We start from the raw sequence: 19,968 nt of genomic DNA on the forward strand, positions 1-19,968 counted from the left end.
TAAAAACATCAGTGAATTGTTAACTATAATACATTAATGAGCGGTCATAATTTTTTCAGTTATATGTATTTATATCATATTTTTTTTAAATTATATTAATATTGGTCATAGTTTGCTGTTTGTACCACATCATTATAATAAAATGCCGCGTCATAAATATTTTAATATATACTCGTATTATATAATATATTAATTATACACAACCATGCTAGTTATACTATTTATATAAAAATAAATTATTTTTTTTGTTATTTGGAATTTGAGAATAGTTATCTTGTTATGAGCCATCGCAATCGTTTCAATGAAAAAAAAAATATATGTAAAATTAAATATTATGAAAGTTCTTTCGATTTCTTAGATTAGAAACCTAAACATAGTATTCGGTTACTAATTACATGCGCTTAACTTGCACATGGTAAAACTATAAAATATAATTTCTTCAATGAATAGTACTTATTATAAACAATAAACTAACTAAATAATAATTAAATATGTTTTTGTTTTTATAATATCAACTGTATGTTAAATGTTTACATAATATAGTGTTGGACGTACGAAAGAAGAAAATAAAGGGGACATTTCAGGTGTACAAAAACGTATATTAACCGCACTTCCAACCCAGTTTGATAAAAACTTGAAATCTGTACGTACGTAAATTGTATATCATTTTTATATTAAAAGTCTTAAGATATAATAAATAAATACTATGGAGTAAGATCATTTCTATGGTGCATGATGTTTAATCGTTACATTTTCACAATTTCGTCTACACTTTATTTGAACGGATCTATATACATGGGCGTCCCCAGGAGAGGGGGAACAAGTGCCTCGTCTTATTTTCGTTATTATTACATTAAATTTGTTACCTAATTGTAATTATTTAATGTAATAATGACGAAAAATAATAATGTTCTATATAAATAAAATGTATAATAACAATATCTAATTATATTAATGACGAAACATATAATAATGTACTATAAATAAAATGTAAATATAAAATATATAAAAAATCTTCATTTATTTCTTTAATTAATTTGCTCTCCTCCCCTGGAAAAATGTCTGGAGACACTCATGTCTATAATATTATCTAATAGGTACTTGATGGTCAAAACGGAATAAGTATACTATATGTATTTATATCGTTGATAAAAAGTTAGGAAGGGTGCTCAAGAAATCTTAGCTCCCCCCTCAAAAAAAATAGTCTTCCAAATCTATCTAAATTTAATTAAAAGATAATTATTATATTTTGCTAAATAAATGTCGTCTTAAATGTTCTTGTGTGAAAGTACTAAATAAGATATTTTCTTAGAAAATATTTCTGTTAAAAAATGAACTATAAAAATATTATAAATTTAAACAAGTTTACAGTTTTTTTTTAAGCTAAATATGTATTTTAATTATACAGTCTAGAAGTTTTAACGTATAATGTATCTACTATATGCAACTACTAAATATTTATGATAAATAAATATTAACAGGTATAATGTTCTTATTTTATTGACAATAAAATTAAAACTTGTATGTTTTTTTTTTTTTAAAGAGGGAACATGCTATAGTAGTTTAAAGTTTCTCTGCGGCTTTGTACATTAAAAATATTTGTAGCTTTATAAAGTTTGAAAAATCTATTATTCTTTTTTGAATCAATTTTGAGTATGGTAATGCGATAAATGATTTATAACATTATTATCGTAATAAAATTACATTTTCACTCGTTACGATTGTATTTCTATAAAAAATATTTTAAACTTTTCGCTTATCATATAGCTTGCCTTGCGTGTTAACCGTTTTTTTTTAAATTTTTTTTTTTTTTTAATAATGATAAAATTTATTTTAAACGCTATAACTTTTAGAATGAAAACAAAATATATTTAATTAATAATTTCGAATTGTGCCACTTTTCGATCATCTTTAATGAATATTATATAAGTCATGGGAAACTGGAATTAATGGTCAAACGACTCAAACGTCTGAATTGGCATAGTTTCTACAGCGTCTGTTATTGCATTTGATTTCCACTCCTATACATACTATTGTACACAACGTATTTAATTTATGATCGTCACCTTGAACGAATTTTATGGCCAAAACGGTTTCAAAATATTTCAAACTATTCGTGTATAAAAACATGTAAACACGTGGAATATTATACACATATTATTATAAATACACCCAACATATAGGTAATATCGCATACAATATGTTCCTAGCCAATATATACATATTGGGTGTTGTTTTCTAACGAACAATACAGCGTGTTACAAACATTTATGGGGCCGCGTCTGAATTAGGTATGTAAGCGAGCGGAATATAGTGTTATTTATTAATAAATACTTCATTTTTTTTTTTTCAAATGTGAAGAAATCTCGTTCGACGTTGCTATAATATATTATGTATACCGTATTATTATTATTATTATTATAACAATTTGTCGTTATTCCATCGAGATAAAAACGCCACACCGCGATTCAAGGATGTCTTAGAAACTAGGAAATAAACAAATCAAGTTAAATATTATTATTATTACTAATCAACTGCTGTTGCTGCTGCACCGACGCGTCCGCATATTATATCAATCCGTTTTGTACATTATATTATTATACTTAATGTTTCCAAATTCCAACCACTTACTGTAGATATGGGTATACAAATCTCGATGGTTTAGACTCACTCTCCTCTGATCGACAATTTATTTATTTCGGGATGAAAGCATCATCGCTAAATAGAAATGAATAAAAAAGAGAGGGCTATGTTAGCTAAAGTCTCTCCTAAAAAAAAATTCTATTTCAACTATTTTTTTTATATATTCATTTATAGTTGTTTATAGTTATAAAAATGTTAAATATCTTAATACTAACAGTGATTACAATATTTTACAAGTCGTTCATGGTTCATCACTTTTTAAAACTACTTTTAACTAATACTGTTTAATGTTTAGTCCCTCCACCGTTTACTATTTCTATATCATTTGTGTACATCATGACTTTCATTATCGTATGGTTACTGTTCGAACGTTTTGAACTTTTAAATTGCATGTAATATTTTCCGATTTTAAACTTATACTCTCTCAAACAATTCACTTATCGTTTACGTATTTTCTTTACATACTATTTAGTATTTGATTAATATTTTTTAATATAAAATAATTAAATTTATTATTGTATATGTGCATTGTTCAAGTACAATAATTTATCGTTTTAAAAATAATATAATTTTTAACACATTAAATTCAGTTAGGCAGTATGCCAATACATTATAATACAACATTACTTATTAGTTATATAATTAATTCATACTCGTTAATTGCGTATAAAATCAACCAGGAAGTACTTACATACATGTCCGTTGAGTTAACTTTTCCTCATACCTACTCAGATTTATTTTAACGATAATTAAATTATTAATGAACATTTTTTTTTCTTTTTATTTCTATTAAAATAAAAAGATGGTATTATTATTATTACCAATTTTTGATACTTAATAACATTTATTTAAAATTGTTAATATATTAAAATGTATGTTATACACGTACTTAAACTATCAATTGCTATTAAGTAACCAATTTCGTATTCAAAACTAAGCTTTCATCGATTGATCAATAATTAATAATAATAGTATACAACCAAATATAGGTAAAGCCAGAAGCCTTTATTAGTTCACAAATCTGTCTTCTTTTTTATAACCAAATTAAATTAATACCGAAATAATATGTTTATTTATTTGGTTTAAATGATTATCTTTTTGAAGCGATTGCTCATGTTGAAAAATTTAAAAAAGCGTATACATGATTGACACAAAAATAATAATAGAGTATACATAGGTATATGTTCATTAATATTTTGTATACATATAGTGCATATCACCTATATTTACTTTTATTATTAAAGTTAGTTTAATTAATTTTGTTTAAAAATATATAAATGAAAAAAATCATGAGATATTTTATTCATAAAATTATTATAATAATTATTAACTAAAATATCCAATATTGTGCATTAATTAGTAGTCAGTATAATATAGTTCTAATATATGATTTTATAAACTAAATAATAATAATTATTATTATTATTATATATACACACTTAATAATATTTAAAGATTTATTTTTTTTAATATTACTCAAAACAGTTAGTTCAAAAAAATTCCAATCTACGTAAAAATATGTAAAATTGTTTTATTTTAATTATTATAACGACGATTATAGAACTATACGATTTTCATCATAAAATAAGACGTTGTTTATAAAAATAAAATCACTTTAGAAAGGAAGACATATAATTACTTGTAAGTTGTACGTAATATATTGTGTATAAATATTAAATCTATTATAATATATTTATGTATATTTATGTATATTTATAATAAGTATACTTGAATTATTTCACTTCACGATTGTTAACAAAAAATAAATTAATAAAGATATAAAAAATGACAATCAAGTTCTCGATGAACAAAATAAAAATAATCCATAGATAAAGTCCCAATCAATAAGAAACCTAATATATTAACCATAAATATATATAGGCATACAGCATTAGTTTTATACTACATCGATGTACATATGAAGTGAATAATACAATACGAACTAGTTTAGTATAAAGTTACTATCTAAGTATAAGTAAGTTATCTTCAATGCAACATAATTTCCTACTATTAAGTATTAACAGGTTATCATTAAATAATAGCTTGTGCCCGGATGACGTATAATTTATAAGTGATTTTATTAAATTAATAAGTTCAAACAAACAGTTACTTTCTCAAACATTTTATTTTAGTGTTTTTCTTCGCAAACCTATAATTTATCATTATGAATTATGATTATGATGTAATACATTTTTATGGGATCTATACATAAATCGATGTACAAGTTACTGACCACATTATCATCGCGTGTACCTATAATTTTATAACTTCAGAAATTCTTTAGGTATGTAGATACATTTAGGCATATCCATTAATGATAATTATGATTTACTAACGTATTCTGTGTTGTATCCTTCTCTAAACTTGTTAAAACGAACTTAAAAGCTTGTGCTGATACCGTCCGCTCTAGTTTTCGATGTTTTTATTTTTTATTACACAATCTCATGTAACGACTACTGCTCCGTATGTGTTATTATTATTATAATAATATACAAGATATTCATTACTATTATTTCTCGAAGTTGTGATCATAAAATTGTTATGTCCGTTTTTCGAGTTAACAGCATGGTTTCACGGTCAACGAAACCCGTGACATTGTAAATTATATATAATATTGCAGAGTTCATTGAGTTGTTCCTACTTTCATAACCACTCTGTGGACGATATGACTGGATGGCTACGACGACTAAATGCATCGAAATTCATACATTATAAACAGATTTTATAAATTAGCAATTTTTTTTTTTTTTATTATTCAATTCAATTATCTATCTGTACCCTTTTTCACAAAGGCTTATCTGATGTTCCTTTTAAAAATTCACAGTTAATTGGCACTAAATTTATCACACAAATTCTTTGAGCTCTCGGGCGGGTAATGAGCTACTTATAATTCCACAATTTACCCTCAAATTACGTTAGCTCATGTATGAATTTCGTTTAAGCTTACGAAAATCGAATATTCTTTTGTAATATATTATATATCTAGAGTTACTAATGGCTATAGAAAATAAAAATAACTATTATAATTGACATAATTTTCTGTATTTATTATATATATTTGGTAATTGTCATAGAAATTTGATATAAACATAGATAATTTTAATTTTAATTAATAATTTGTATATCTTCTTTTTTGTTGAGACATATTATTATTCATTGCATGTAGTACCAAGATAAAACAAAATATTTATCGGTGCGCATAAAATATTTATTTTTTTTAGTTAACTGTGTATAAAATATATAGGTTTTTACTACGGACATTATGTTTATTTATTTTGAAATAATTTCAGCTAAGTAAAAAATTTATTATATCATTAAGTATTTTAAATAGAAATATTATATCCTGTACATAACTGATTTCCTCTATCTTTTAAGGAATTTAAATTTAAATACTCAAGGATTCCATTCCAAGTGACCCCGGAAGAAAACCAAATCGTAAATGGCGCCACGACCAGCTGGGTGATTCAATAAATACAACCACACGTCACGAAGTTCCATTAATGTATGGATTCTTCACTCAAGCCTCATAAATTCACCTAGTCAACTCCACGTCACTATAGTTTATTATTAAAACTAAAATTATTATGTATTAATAACCAAGAAATGTATAAATGTTCAGAAAAATTACTATAATATTAGGTTATGAATCTATTGAAATTTATTTTGAAATAAATAAGAAAAAAAAAGAAAAACTTTGTTTTATATTTTTTCAGTTAAATTAAGCACGATAACCTATATTAAATATGTTTCTCATATAATTGAGACATATTTTTCTTCAGTTTTAATTACCTTTTTATGTAAATAGATCGATAAAATTAGATGTATGGTGCATTTTTCTTGATTACAAAATAATATAGAAATGTAGTAAACTCGTGTATCAAATATTAGGTACTCTATTAACTTGTAAGACCTATTTATAAATGGCTCTAGACCCTTGATTTAATAAGATGGAAATAAATAGTCATTATTTAATCTATAATTAAAAGAAATAGACACCTACTACTAATTACGTTTTATTTTTATTTTTGCGAGAAAAAGATATATTAACATTTGTTAACATTTAGAAAGTAATTTTTGCTTTTTGAATTACACTAAATGCAATTGAGAATTTATTCTGATATTTATTACTGCAAGGCTAGGGATTTATAGGAATTTATATGTTGTTTAAAAACCATTCAAAACATAACTATAAGTAATATAGAAATTTGTCTCTTAGCACTAGAAGTTTAAAGCAATAATTTTTATTTTACATATTTTGCATAATATTATTCAGCTCTTTTTTTTTTTTGTAAGTGCCTATTTTGTTATATTTGTATTTTAAGTTTACATTTCACATATTTTATTTAAAAAAAGATTTAAAATAATATGTGATATAGAAAATAATATTTTGTATGTAGATATTATTGAATATTTAATATTAATTTTAAAAATAAATTATAATGATTAAATATAAATAATTAAATAATTTATCTATAGTGTGTTTTTCCCAATTATTTATGTGTTGTGAAAAACATAGTAAGTCGATAAGGAAAAGGAATACGCTGAATACGGTCAATTCGTGTCAATTCGTGTTTAGTACCGTATGTGTTTTCGTCTGCCATTAATATAGATATATTTTATATTTTAGATAAAGTATACTCGTAGTTTTTTTATTGTGAAAATTAAATTAAAAACGCCTTATTTATCAATTTATCAATTTATAATTTTTGATTTTTTAATGAAAAATAAAATATTTTTAAGAACATATTTTAGTATTTTTGTATATTTTTAGAGCATTTATTATAATTTTTAAGGGCATATTTTAAGGTGTTTTAGAGCCTGAAGTCCCTAACCTAACCTATCCCTGCTTATTACAAATCTTGTGTTTTTTAAATTATCTTGTTTTATTTATATTCGAGGCCGTGGTGTAGTAAAATCATTAAAATTTGTATATAGTCTATTAGTATTATCAGACTTATATAATGAAATAAATAACCAACAATAACTGTGATATAAAACATAATAATATTTTGATAAAAAAAAAAATTAATTCTATTATATTTATTAATTTTTGGTAAAATATAGGCCAAAGTTTAAAAATTGCTGACTAGCATGTCGCCTACTTAGTCCGCCCCTATGTATTAACTATTTATTGTAATATTGTAATTTATAAAATATAATTGTCCAACTAGTATTCAGGCATGCGATATCAATTGATTATAATTTATATGATGTAAAATTGAAACTGTAAAAGTATAAATTAATAGTAGGCAATAGGTAGTAGGTACCGTAAAATAATACAATCTGTACAGAGTGTAATCCATATTATATATTTATAGGTAATTGAATATTGAAAAACACTTCCGAGGTCTGTTCTGACTGTTCTGCATCATATACGAAATTAGTCTATTATGTGTTTAATATTAAAATCCTTGTTCTATTATATTACGTAAACCTTCAATGTATTGCACTCGTTAAAACCTCTATAACATTTTTAATAATGTGATCAATAGGTTTAGGCGTATTGGATACTAGTTTAAATTGTATTCGTGCATATAATACGAAAAGGATGAACCACAAAATAAATATCGCATAATAAAAACTAATTACGTTTGAATATTTTACTTATTGTCCACAAAGGTTAATGTGTTACATAACGTTTTATTCTTTTTCGAACTATATGATCAATGCCGACATCAGTTTTTCAGGTCATATGTTGAATGAAATCAACTAACGAGAGTCTAGTTACTAAATGTAAATATTGTTGAGTATGCAGTGTCACATTTTACTGGGGGTGCTGGGGGTGTAAGGCCATTGTTAAGTCATCCACGGTCATTCGTGTTATCTACTAACCATAATCATAACTAGAGCTAAGATTCTATGCATTAAAAATGATTTTAAATATTTTATACTTTAGTTCAAATACATTAGTTGATACTATTTGATAGTTATATCCACAATATTACGTATTCATACTGAACTGTATAAATCAATTTTTATTTTTTTATAGTTTTGCATACCTACCTTAATCAAAATGCAGGTAAATTGTATAAAGTTTTGAGAATATTTATTTGAATCGTTTAAAATCATGTAAAATCATATGAAGACTTATAATTATATAGTTTTATTTATCATAAATATATTATTTATAAATTGTTATGGTTAATTACTTAGTTATATCGAGTAGGTACCTAAGAGATAAAATTATATCTAAATAGTTTAGGCTTGTGAAGTTGTGAATTATAGTTGTTCATAAGCAAATTTTTATTAATCGTTAGTAGCTGTTCGACGAGCCCGACGAGGGTTTACGAGTAATATAAGAGAAAAAAAACTATCGAGGGAAGCGTAATTTTAGTTACATAATATACTGCTACACATTCACCAATATGATCGATTGGTCCAAATAACGACACTACAAGTTCAAGTCAATAATTACTAATTTGTCTCTCTTTAAAAACACAAAGACAAAAATAATATCAATATTATTACAGAAGTCAATAAATTATAAATTACATATAACACAAAAATTCGTTTTATTAAGGTGCAATACCATTGATTATTAAATTCTAATAAACGATATTTTTTTTTTAAATTATTTATGTAGGTTTATTAAATTATCCATCAATTGTATATTATCTTCCAATTCCTGCCTCTGGTTATTATATTAACGTAGCCAAAAATCATCCCTTTTATGAACCGTCTAGCTCTGCAACTGTTCCTTTTCAAAATTTGCAGGTCAAATAATTCACAACCGGGAGGTGCATATTATATTAGGTACATTCATATATTTCTCTGATCTCAACATGATTAGGACGATTAGGTACATAACTTTTAAGTTATTATTATATAATAATAAGGTACATAATATTTTAATAATATATAGTTGCCTAGCGCCTGCCTACTAATTAGTAGGAAGTATTATAATCAGTATTGTTATTTCTGTCATTTTAAAATTTTGAAATTTTACTTTATGCTTTATGGCTCAATGTTTTTGTGTTAACAATACGTAAAAATTATAATCGTTAATTTAAACTTTTCTACAAGTGAATTTTAGTTTGTATTTTTCTGTATAAATAATAATTGATATTATAATAATATACATACTTATACCAGTTACGGCTCGTCAGGGGAGACAAGTGAGGCTTAGCCTAATCTAACTATTGTATAGGAAAAAGAGATATATAGTATATTGTATATATACTATAATTATAGTGAACTTTAAAAATATTATATTCAATAATATAACAAACATTTTAAAATACAAAAGTTTTTTGTTATTATATATTATTTTAATGACAAAACAAATTTATTTGTCGTGTATAATATTAATTATCATAGTAGATAGATAATGATAATAATATATATTTCGTCATTATTATCAAAAATCACGATGGAGATTTTCGTGGAACGATTAAGTAATTTTGACGAAAGTCGAAGAGTGCCGAGAGGCTAGTAATATTTAGCCTCAGATGAACTGGATGGCCCTACGGTTATAAAATATATCATGGTAGAGGGGGAAGTCGGAATTTCATTATGAAACGAGGCTGAACGATACGGGCCTCAGAGCTTGTCAACAATTATTCAACATTCACTATTCACTATTCAGCATTCTCCATTAGTCATTTGTCGAAGCAACATAACTTCCACTAATAGAAAATAGGAACAAGGAGGTTGTCATAATGTCGTGTAGTTTGCATTACTCAAAGACAGAAAGATAGATCTAATTTATAAAACATACTATAAAAAAGATATTTGTTATCTTTTATTTTAGTAAATGAGATTGATGTAATAAATGCTTTTTTTTAAATAGTTGACTTTATTCTAACATTTAATATAAATAGTAAATGCTTTATTCATGGTTAATTATTTATATGTTGTTAAAGGTTAGAATTAAATATTAATTGAATTATTTTGAAAGTTAACTTGAAACTCATTTTAATATTTTAACAGCATTTTTTCTCTCATTTTGAAAATATCTGCCTCATCCCTCATACGGCTCACGAGCTGCCACTGACTTAACAACTCATAAACTGTAATAAATGTTTATAATTATATATATATATATATATATATATATATATATATATATATATATATATTATAATAAAATCGAATTTTCTTTTTTTTAAATCTTAGGCTCCTTAATAACTTCATTTAGACAAGTATCATGAATAACTAAAGTGATAATGGTGATATATCAATAAGACTTTAGTTACATGTAGGGCAATGAGCTGGCTAGAACTAATATTATAATCATTATAATTTATAGTAGGTACCCAAGTACCTAGTAAGTACTGGTATTTGACTAAATAAATTTTAAATTTTACGTAACATATAGTATAAATATTTATAGAATATCCCATATTAATTTTCTTAGAATAAGTATTGGGCATTTATTAATAAAAGCATTAAAAATAAATTACTAATTGCAATTATTGACGTCACTCGGTCATTAATAATTTAACACTTGTTTCCAAGTGCAAATTTGCAATAGCGTGTTTTTTCTGTATTGTAGAAATACCTACTCATAGTGTGATTGCAGTGCCATGTGCCATGTAGCCATGTAGGTGATGATCTCCCACGACTTTTTTTTTTAAATTTTTTAGGTTATTTTTTCTAGAATATTCGCGAACATCGCTATTCCGTTTTCTCACATTTATTGTTATCACTGATCGATAATTCTGTCGGTTATTCGATCACTTATTTCGTTTTGTATCATCGAAGAAGTCTATAGTCTTTTTAACTTTTACATGTACCTACATCGTAGACCGGCTAGACCGTAGTACTGACCATTGTGTGTGATAGTATTGTGTGTATTTCAGTCGCAAAAAATTACGATATTGTATCAACTGGTCGGCCGCATGGGAGTAATAAAATGTTTTTTAATGAGTTTTACAAAAGGTGTTTGTCCCCGATTTAAATGAAATATTAAATGGTAACCCTAGTCGCCTAGTGGGGCTAGTAATATTAGATATTAACAAATGTCAAGTAGTAATATTAATAACGTAATGAGATGACTATTGAGAAAATTATTTAATATCAAAGACGTAAAAACGAATTTCCATCGTAATGTTTGTTATCATACTCTCTGAATTCCACTATTATCATTTATTTCACATATGGTGATTGTTGCTATATAGTGTTTTTATTTTTTAAGTAACTGTTATCTTATTTCGTTAAAAATGTATTTTTATTAAATAATTTTATAAAAGGTGATTACTTAATACTTAGTACCATTTTAGAAAATTAGCTTATAAGGTTTATTTCCAAGTGTTCCAACGTAGTTGTGCTTTTTGAAATTATCGGTAAGTATAAATTAATTTTCGTTGATCTATGTTAGAAATTTCGTTCATAGAATTAGAGTGACATTTTTTTCCAATGGTCTAATGCGAATAATAATTTCAATATAATATTATCTAACCCAACATCTAACTACCTAGAGTAATGATAAAGTCTTTAAAATTATGGAATGGTATTTATTTTTAGATAATTATTATTAATCTGACATGCGTTTGTCTTGTGTGGTCAGTTTAAGTGTTTTGATGATTCATTTTAATCGTTTTTTTAGAACTTTAAAACAGGTCATACCAAAATTGAAAACAAAATATCAGACACTTGACCATGTATTGTTGGGGCAACACAATCAATGGAGAGCTTGGTCTGGGTGGTATTGAGGAAAACTATATCCTCAGTCCAACAGAAATAATCAATTTTGAAAGTGTGAATAATATTAAATCAGGTAATTATCAAACACATAAGATACATTAGTAATAATCCAAGTATTTCATTTTCATGTTTACTTTTAGTGGCTTGTGGAAATAATCATACATTGGTCGTAACTGAAGATGGAAAATTATATGCTTGTGGTAGTAATGATTTTGGTCAGCTGGGACATGATGGATGTCGAACAAAATTACGTATGTATATTTTAAACAAGTTATGTATGTGTATATTAAATGTATATGTTTCTTGATTTTGCAGAACAAATTACAACAGTTGAATCTTTAGTGATGACAAGTGTTGCATGTGGAGAAGCACATTCAATGGCACTTAATGAATGGGGACAGTTATATACTTGGGGTTCTGACTCCTGTGGACAATTAGGTAAGTTTAAGATGTTTTTATGTATTCAAACTAATTGAAAATAAAAAAATTGGTTTATTTTATTTTACAACGAAATGTAGGACTTGAAACTGATGAAGGTATTCAATATAAACCAAAAATCGTAAAATCATTAGCCAGTATGCTATTAGTTCAAATTAGTTGTGGATATAAACATTGTATGGCTCTAACAAACCGTGAGTTAATTTTTAATATTTTGTGAAAAAATATTTTACAAAATAGCACTTAGTAATTAATAATTATTGAATATTTCTTTAAAATATAATTATATTACTTATTTGTATTTTAATAAACGTTATTTATACTGAAAATAGTTTATGCATTTTATTAACATTAAATCTTATTCATATATTAGATGGAGAGTTATACACTTGGGGCTCAAATGAATTTGGACAGTTAGGCCTTGGACTTGGCCCTGGCAATTTTTCAAAACCTACATTGGTTAATTCCCTGGTTGGTTTACCTATTTCATTTATTGCTTGTGGTGGACATCATAGTTTTGTAATATCTAAATCAGGTAAGATTATTGTATAAAACACATTTATTTATTATCTTAACTGTTTCTTATTCCATTATAAGTATTATTATATAAACAATTTTTACAATATAGTAGATTTAAATATTATTATTTTTTTTTTTTTATTATTGAACTTAATCCCAGTGACTAGGGCCATTAGCTGTTGTAGGGGTAAGGTTGATACAGTAGGTTGTTTTTACGATTATTATTGTTGATACGATTGATAGCAAACAAGTGTATGTGTGGCGATGTTTTTAATCACTATGAGCCCGAGTGGTCACCCATCCGGGAACTAGTAGCTGTGGCCATTACTTACTCCTAGTCACATTCCGCGACCAATAGCAGCTAACGCACCAAGCCAAAAATATTATTCATATTACTACATTAATCAAATTTTACAATTTGTAGTAAAATTAAATTAAAAAATATATACTTAAATAATAAACTATGGTAGCTTACTTAATTAGATAAGAAATTAATATACTTTTTTTAACTAAAGTAATAAAATATAAAATATGTTAAATATAGAACCAATGATTAATAAAATGTTTATGTAAATTATTTATTCCAAATAGGTGCTGTTTTTGGTTGGGGGAAAAATGATTTTGGGCAACTTGGAGTAAACAGTCAAACTAGCTTATCATCACCTACCCAACTGAAAACCATTCGAACTGTCAAAGTAAAATATATTTCTGGAGGAGAAGATTTTTCTGTATTCTTAACATATGTAATTATTCATTGATTATTTAATATACATTAATATATCTATAATGTTTTGGTTTATTGTTTTTTTTTTTTTTTTTTTTCTTAGGATGGTGGAGTTTTTACATGTGGTGCTGGTATGTATGGTCAATTAGGGCATGGTTCATTTTCAAACGAAATTGTTCCAAGAAAAGTACTTGAACTCATGGGGAGTACAGTGACTCAAGTTACATGTGGACGGTAATTATTATAATTTAATCATTAGTACTAATTATCAATCAATTAACAATTTCTAACATTTTATAGAAGACATACTTTAACTTTAGTACCTTCAAAAGGCCGAGTCTACTCATTTGGACTTGGTAGTGTCGGCCAGTTAGGTACAAAAGCATCAACAAACTCAAATACACCACAATTAGTGTTAGGTCCTTGGCTATCTCCTTCTGGAACTTCTATGATAGAAACAAATAAGGAATATATTGTGAAAAGTATTTATGCTGGAGGTGATCAATGTTTTGTTAAAGTTACTCATAAATCTGTATGTATTTTTTAAAGTTAATAGCATATTGTGTTAGTTATTGAAAATAATACATAAAATTGAATGCCATTTAGCTTAATATTAATCCAGATGATAATCGAATATTACAAGAAAGTTCTCAAATCTGGACTGTAAAGCTTTCAGATGTGATTAATTTATCAACTATTTTACCAGATAATCCTGTTGACCAAGAAAGAATGTTGTATGTTTAAAAACATTAATTTATTTGATAAAATTATATTCTGTTATAAATCTATTTGATTTATTTTGTTAAGGTTTGTTGAAATAGTGATGAGCAGCTTGTCATGTTTAAATGGCTCGTTTTTAATGTTGAATGATACTCATTACCCTTGTTCAGAAAATAATCATGGTATAGACTTTGAACTAGCTACGCTATGTTTTGATGCCATTAGTCATGTACACAATACTTCATTAAGTGATTTAGTGAGTATTAAATTTGTGTTATCATTGTACGTCATAATTATTAATGGTTTTATTATTTTTAGATACTAACATCTTTAGCCAGTGCAGTTGATTCTTTATCATTGCCTTCTCCTGATATAGAGTCTTTGAGATTTTATCTGACCTTACCTATGTACCACGAGTTCAAAAATATTAAAAATGCTACCATACTTCAAGTGCCCTACGCTGAAGCCTTATTAAATCTAAAAAACATGGATTTAAATACTGTTGGTAAGAATATTGTTAAAAACAGCTGATAGTTGAGTGATATTATTGTTTTAAAGCCACATATACAATATATATAGTTGTCATATATCTTTTGTGTATATAACTTAATATCATAGACCTATGAAATGACCTTGTCTATACCATTATTATTGTTATAAATCATAAGTAAAGATGAGAAGCACTTAATATTATTCAGGATTTGTCATTATTTAGTACATGTTTCTATAATACTGGCATATATTATAATGGGTATACCTGTATATTGGCCATTTGTCATCTGTATTTCTAATATTGATCTGTACATAAATAATTAATTTATGTCATAGTTATAATTATTACTTTTATACCAATAGCAACTTAAAACTTTATTAAAGGATATTATTAAGTAATGGCAATAAGTATATTAGTTTAGGTATTACAAATTACAATGGCTGGTACCTACATAGTCCTAAAAAACTTAAAAGTATTCACGAACATGCAAAAAGACATAGATTAATGAAATATCAACATATATCTATTAAAAATATATTTTTGTATGCAAATCCCAACTATACTAATTTAAAAAAAAAAACCTCAAAAATTGATATTAACAAATAAGTATAAAAAATAATTAGTTAATTCTTCAATAAAACTTTAAAGTAGCCATTTAGACATCTAATACAATAATTTAAAAATTAACCAAATGAGACAAGCCAAATTTAAACTGTATAGTCCTAAATTACTATGTTAGTGTGTGACTTGATGAACTACTATTTAAATAAAAATAAAACTGGACCGTTCCAAATGTAATCAGACAAGATTAAAATTAGCCAAATACTCTATTTTGATAAGTTACTCTGAATACAGTCTCTGATTTAACTTAATGTCAATTATCACTTTATTAATTTAAATTAAAAGACCTTTATAATTTTTTTTTTTTTTTTTATTGCTTTTGTATTACAATTATTTCTTAAAGTAAATGTCTTTACTTATCCATTACGATATAAACTTATTTTTAGAAACAAAATTGACTTAATTACTTCATTGGTAATACCATATATGATATATATGATGTTTTTGTATTTTCAATCATTTATACTTCATAATTAAATTAATACATTTTTGTTAACAGAGTTATGGATTTCTTCAATGCCAGTTATGTATTTTGAAAACTTATTAACAGTATATAAAGATGTATTTATTGATCAATTGAACACTAATACAAATTCTGCTGTAAGTACTAAGAATCTTTAAAATAATCTTAAGTAACTTGTCTGTTGTCTAACATTATTATTTGATATTTAATCTATCTAAATTAATAGTTTTAAAATAATATACTAATTTTGAAATAAAATTATTTTGTGTTAACAAATTAGTTACAAAATACTGCTTTGATGAACTTTTTTTTTCATTATAATTTAGATTTAATAGTAAAGTGATCTAAAATAAGTGGGCTGCTCATTAAGACCTGTTAATGGGAAAAGATTTATCATTAATTTACAATAATATTTTTAAACTTTAACATATTATTAACAAACGCAATGTTAAAGGAAATTTATTAATTTAAATTTAGTTTTGAAAACATATTCCAAAGATTGTGCTTTTTAAAAAAAAACTGCTTAAGTTAATATATTGCTTGTAAAATAATTTCATAGTTAATAAACAAAAATTTGTTTTTACATGAAAAATGATTTACTTTTGTCGTGAATTTGTTTAATTTAGGAAAGATTTTTAATCATATGCAAAATTTATATTTTTATTGTATTTTTTTTTTTTTTTATATGATGAAGAAATTTATTCTGTTATTTTTAGCAACAAACATATTGGGATAAAGCATTGATAGTGGCTACTTCTGTATTAGCTAAATTAAATAAATTGAATTCCAATCTAAATGGGAATCAAGTGAAGAAAGGCCAATTGAAAGTGCCATACACTTCATTTTATATTCCCCAATTAGCTGATAAGATAGATATTCGTTTTGATTACATGAGGTGGATACATGCTGATAATAATGGAATTAAAGTCAGTATAGGTCATATTGTCATTTATTGGTATGAAATATTTTTCTGATTAATTTAAATCAATTATTGTTTTAATGTTTTTAGCATCAAGATTTTTATTTTTGTAATTATCCTTTTTTATTCAATGCTGAAGCTAAAACAATACTTTTACAAGTTGATCAGAAATTACAGGTATGTGTAAATTAAAATTGACAAAAGTATTTAAATAGAGAGCATTATTAAATTTGTGACGATTTAATTTTAGATGCAACAAGCCATGCAAGCTGCTGCAACAAGAGCATTTACACAAATGCTTTTTTTGGATGGAAATCAGCATAATTTAGCAAATCAATTTATTGAGCTTAATGTCTCGCGGGATAATATGGTTGCAGATACTATACGTGAATTGGCTCCTTATACTCAATATGATTATAAAAAACCTTTAAAAGTGAGAACCTAATTTTTAAAATAATTCTAGGTAAAATATTTTTATGTGTATATTAGGTGAAGTTTATTGATGAAGAAGCTGAGGATGCTGGAGGAGTAAAAAAAGAATTTTTCATGCTTTTGATCAAAGAAATTTTAGATCCAAAATTTGGTATGTTTGTAAATTATGAAGAAACAAACTTGATATGGTTTAATGACTCTTTCTTTGAAGATGTTACAATGTACTATCTTATTGGTAATAATCATTTTTTATTTATATTTTACATTTAAAACATTATTTATTTATTTATTTATTTATATTCCTTTAGGTTTAATGTGTGGTTTAGCGATTTATAATTTTACTATCATAGACTTACCATTTCCTCTAGCTTTGTACAAAAAACTACTTAATGAACCTGTTACTTTTCAAGATCTTAAAGATCTGGATCCAATTACAGTTAGGTAAGTACAAATAGTACAATTAACAATTGTCTTACCAAGTTAACTCTAATATTATGTTTTATAATATATATTATACTAAAATCAATGTTTTAATTTTTACAGGAGTTTTGAAGAATTATTGGCTTATAATAAACCAGATATAGATGAAGTATTTAATCTCACTTTTGAAATAACTAAAGAAGTTTATGGGGAAATTCAAACAATTCCATTGAAACCAGATGGATCTAATATAGTAGTTAATCAAAATAATAAGTAAGTGAACATAAGTAATTTTTTTTAATATTTAAATTATATTTTTATGTATTTTGTGTTTAGACATGAATTTGTTGATTTGTACGTTGATATGATTTTAAATCGTAGAGTTGAAAAACAATTTAATGTATTTAAAGATGCGTTTTTAAAAGTGTGTGGTGGGCGAGTATTGAGATTATTCCATTCACAAGAATTAATGGCTGTTGTCGTGGGCAATCAAGACTATAATTGGATTGAGTGGGAGAATAATGCAGAGTATAAAAATGGTTACAATAAAGATGATGAAACAATAAAAATGTTTTGGGAGGTATTTCATGAGTTTGATATTGATCACAAAAAGAAATTTTTACTATTTCTAACAGGAAGCGATCGTGTACCTATTATGGGAATGAAAGCAATAAAAGTAAGTAATATAATTGATACTTTTCCTTTATCATAATTATTACATGATGCTATGACTATCAAGCTAATAAAAGTCAATTGTCTTTATTAATTATATTTTATGTATTTTTAAATTGCATAAACATGTCATAGTTTTGGTTGGATTAAAAATAATTACATGTGAGAAATATGTACAATAATAACTACTGTACATACTTCTGGTATGACATAATGTCTGTAATGAAAATTAGGAATAAAATAAATTGGGGACCCAACATTTTTGAATTTAAATGTGTATTTAAAAAAAAAAAAAGCAGAAGAGTATTATTAATACAAAAAATTTGTTTAGACATTTGTCACAAGATTAATAAAACATGATTTTTTTTTAAAAATATAGTTAATCAAGTATTATGGTAGTCGAACTAACATAAATGTATTTGAGCAGTAGTATTATAACCCGAAAAGAACTTTATATTTTTTGTATACTTTATTGTTGTAATTAATAATAATTAAATTTTTTTCAGATTTATATCCAACCCACCATAGATGATAACTTCTTACCAGTGGCACACACATGTTTCAACCTTTTAGATTTACCGAGGTATAAATCCAAAGGAAAACTGAAGTATAAGCTGACTCAAGCCATTCACCAGACACAAGGATTTTCTCTGGTCTAAAAGTTTTATGACACATTCCTCAATAATAAATACACTTAAAATAATATGTCTAATTAACAAAGTTTATCGTAGGATATAATGGCAGAGGAGCTCAGCATTATTATTGTTGAATATCAGGGTTACATTATTCGCTCGTGTTAATGTTATGTTTTCGTTCCTTAATGCCTAGATTAAGTTTTATGTTATCAATTTAAATAATTATTATTAATATAAAAGCTTGTGACCGGTTAATAAATTGTTTTTAGACGAAATTAAATTTGAAATATTTACTCAAGAGCAATTATCGGAATAGGTGAATCAACTATTCGAATTAAATTAAAAAACAAAATTCAACACAATAATACTCGGTTTTAAACATAATCATATGATTTAATTGATTCTTTTTAAAAATCAATGTATCAACTAAGTATGTGTCACAATTAATGTATAATTGAAATTCATGCTGGTACCTGAGTACGTCTCAAAGTAATTAAAACAATTGGATACATTTATAGTAATATTTTGTGAAATATATTTTTGTAAAATATATATTTATAATATACATTATTTACCTATAGTTTTAGTACCAATATTTTCAGTCATTATTACAATGTACTTTAA

General features: G+C 25.3%; 1 protein-coding gene across 2 annotated transcripts; it reads left to right on the top strand.

Annotated features, from left to right (window-relative positions):
* Positions 1-11,348: 11,348 nt before the first annotated feature.
* Positions 11,349-19,599, top strand: LOC112598874 (probable E3 ubiquitin-protein ligase HERC4). 2 transcript variants are annotated; one of them, XM_025345527.1, is made up of 21 exons: positions 11,349-11,523; positions 12,191-12,361; positions 12,429-12,539; positions 12,604-12,726; positions 12,807-12,920; positions 13,100-13,261; positions 13,837-13,988; positions 14,073-14,203; positions 14,270-14,501; positions 14,576-14,703; positions 14,777-14,945; positions 15,008-15,194; positions 16,303-16,403; positions 16,983-17,192; positions 17,276-17,362; positions 17,436-17,618; positions 17,675-17,852; positions 17,926-18,058; positions 18,161-18,310; positions 18,374-18,713; positions 19,216-19,599. In XM_025345527.1, the coding sequence occupies exons 2-21, from the start codon at positions 12,244-12,246 to the stop codon at positions 19,366-19,368; spliced, it is 3,162 nt and encodes a 1,053-aa protein (XP_025201312.1). In that variant the 5' UTR covers positions 11,349-11,523; positions 12,191-12,243; the 3' UTR covers positions 19,369-19,599. The 2 variants fall into 2 exon arrangements, with proteins under 2 accessions (XP_025201312.1, XP_025201311.1); XM_025345526.1 differs by lacking the exon at positions 11,349-11,523 and adding an exon at positions 11,796-11,927.
* Positions 19,600-19,968: the final 369 nt, after the last annotated feature.

The sequence above is a fragment of the Melanaphis sacchari genome, unplaced genomic scaffold (genome assembly GCF_002803265.2).
Source record: "Melanaphis sacchari strain LSU unplaced genomic scaffold, SCAv2.0 Contig4_pilon_pilon, whole genome shotgun sequence".
NCBI lineage: Eukaryota > Metazoa > Arthropoda > Insecta > Hemiptera > Aphididae > Melanaphis > Melanaphis sacchari.

Coding starts and splice junctions, on each gene's coding strand:
- LOC112598874 (XM_025345527.1), top strand. CDS start 12,244: ATGTATTGTTGGGGCAACACAATCAATGGAGAGCTTGGTCTGGGTGGT. Junction 12,727..12,806: donor TGACTCCTGTGGACAATTAG/GTAAGTTTAAGA, acceptor AACGAAATGTAG/GACTTGAAACTGATGAAGGT. Junction 14,502..14,575: donor TTAAAGTTACTCATAAATCT/GTATGTATTTTT, acceptor AATGCCATTTAG/CTTAATATTAATCCAGATGA.